The sequence below is a fragment of the Buceros rhinoceros genome, unplaced genomic scaffold (genome assembly GCF_000710305.1).
Source record: "Buceros rhinoceros silvestris isolate BGI_N320 unplaced genomic scaffold, ASM71030v1 scaffold2226, whole genome shotgun sequence".
Lineage (NCBI taxonomy): Eukaryota > Metazoa > Chordata > Aves > Bucerotiformes > Bucerotidae > Buceros > Buceros rhinoceros.
This window is the reverse complement of record NW_010419108.1, coordinates 20,570-22,325: the sequence shown is the minus strand read 5'-3', so window position 1 is coordinate 22,325 and position 1,756 is coordinate 20,570. Positions and strand designations below refer to the sequence as shown.

The following is a 1,756-nucleotide window of genomic DNA, read 5'->3' as shown; positions in this document are numbered from 1 at the left end:
GGTCTGATCATTTATTTCCAACTGTCTTCCCCTACCTCTGCAACACACACTTAAAGCTTTGTCAGTCAAATACAGCAAGCACAAGTTTTTAGGAGTGCCATCAACAAAAAAAGCAGGAAAATCAGGTATATAATGGAAAAAAATTGTAAAGGAAGTGGAAGGAGGAGATCAGTCTTGACAGGAAGCGTTGAAGAGGAGCATTTTTAACAGTCAGATATACCAACAAAGTTTCCAAGACATGAAACCTCTGCTGCTTAGTACTTGTAAAACAATTTAAGCTTAGCGCTAAAGTGTTTTATTTGAGAAATAGCAGGTCAACGTGTTCTAACAAATTTTTCAACATATCAGCCTTGACTCTTCCCTGGGGCTAAGCATTATCTTAGACATTTTAGTTGCTTTCCAAGTTGCCTGCAGGTAAATTTTATTTCTATCTGGACTAATAATTATTTCAGGAAACAAAGTACTTTGCAGTGGTGTTACCATTTTAATCTAATGCTGGGGTTAACAGTGCAGTAAGCAAGTACTTAATCCCACTTAAGTACGCTTTAGTCTTGATTGCAGTAATGTTATCCAGCAAAATAGCATGCAGTAGAATGCCATTAGCATCGCTGATTTAAAGTTCTTTGAGGTAAACTGAACCAGTTAGAAAACTTCAAAGCTGCTTTTTTTACCATTACTATTAGCAGAATTTCTGCTTAAAGATGCTCTGTTTTGGTTTTGGTTTTTTAAGTTTGATTTTTTTTAAGTTAAGCAGATTCTGTTCTGACTACCTGAAGATTCTGGGTTTTTCCTATCAAATACATACCGTAGCTGCTCCATTCTCCCCACTCCCAGAAAACGCTGTTTTGAAAAGTGTTGTAAAAACTTTGTGGAATTATAACAATGTCCAGTTTAGGAAGAAAAGGTATGGTGAAGGACCTGTTTGGTTGCCTATTTTCAAAAGACATTGCTTCTGAAACAGGACAAATAGAGTTGGTATGTTAAAAAAAACAATAGAGCAAATGACGATCAGATTTACAGATTTTTAGACTGAGGTCTGGGACTAATAATAATTACAATTATATGCTTTTAGTATTTTGGTTTGGTTTTCTGCTAGCACACTTCCATAATGGAATTAAGTATAAAAAGCAAGTTTCTAGCCCTTAGTTGACAAGCAGATACTTGACTAGCCATGCTTCAGCAGTGGTTGGCAATCTTGTACCCAGACTAGTGTAATTGAATGCTTTTTCTGTTACCTGACAAATGTTTTGTTTCTAAACAAAGAAGCCTAACTTGGAGACTGGTTTGTTCTGCAGATCTACACTGCTAAGCCTGTAGGCCTTTAAGAGCCAGAAGGTATCAGGAAGACACAAACAAAAGCTTGGACTGGCATCTGATAAAAGCACAAGTAAAATAGTTGAGAAGTAGTAATAATCTGAAAACATATAAAATATTGGTAATAAGGGACATAGTGGAGATATTGTTAAATGAAGAGTGTTGAAGGTCTGGCATGTCGCAGTTGGTAGGCTGGCTTCTTGTGAAAGAGCGTGCAGACTTATATGCACGCGTACGGACTCTAACATTACATTGATCTTGTTTCAGATTAGTATACCTGTGCTGTCAGTGACACTTCTGAAGAAAACAAAAACTGCCCTTCTTGTGCCAAATGCTCTGATCATAGCAACAGTCACAGACAGGGTAAGTACTGGTAGAGACTAAAGCTTTTTTCTCCTCCTTTCTCTTTTCTCCTCCTTTCTCCTCCTTTCTCCTCCTTCCT

The 1,756-nt window shown here is 37.2% G+C and overlaps 1 protein-coding gene across 1 annotated transcript in view; it reads left to right on the top strand.

Annotated features, from left to right (window-relative positions):
• The window catches only part of GRAMD3 (GRAM domain containing 3), a gene marked incomplete at its 5' end in the record, with an annotated part of 18,138 nt that overhangs the window by 5,480 nt on the left and 10,902 nt on the right, over positions 1-1,756 (top strand). Inside the window, one exon of the mRNA XM_010138757.1 lies at positions 1,582-1,677. Coding sequence (XP_010137059.1) covers positions 1,582-1,677 — 96 coding nt within the window. The remainder of the gene's footprint in view (positions 1-1,581; positions 1,678-1,756) is intronic.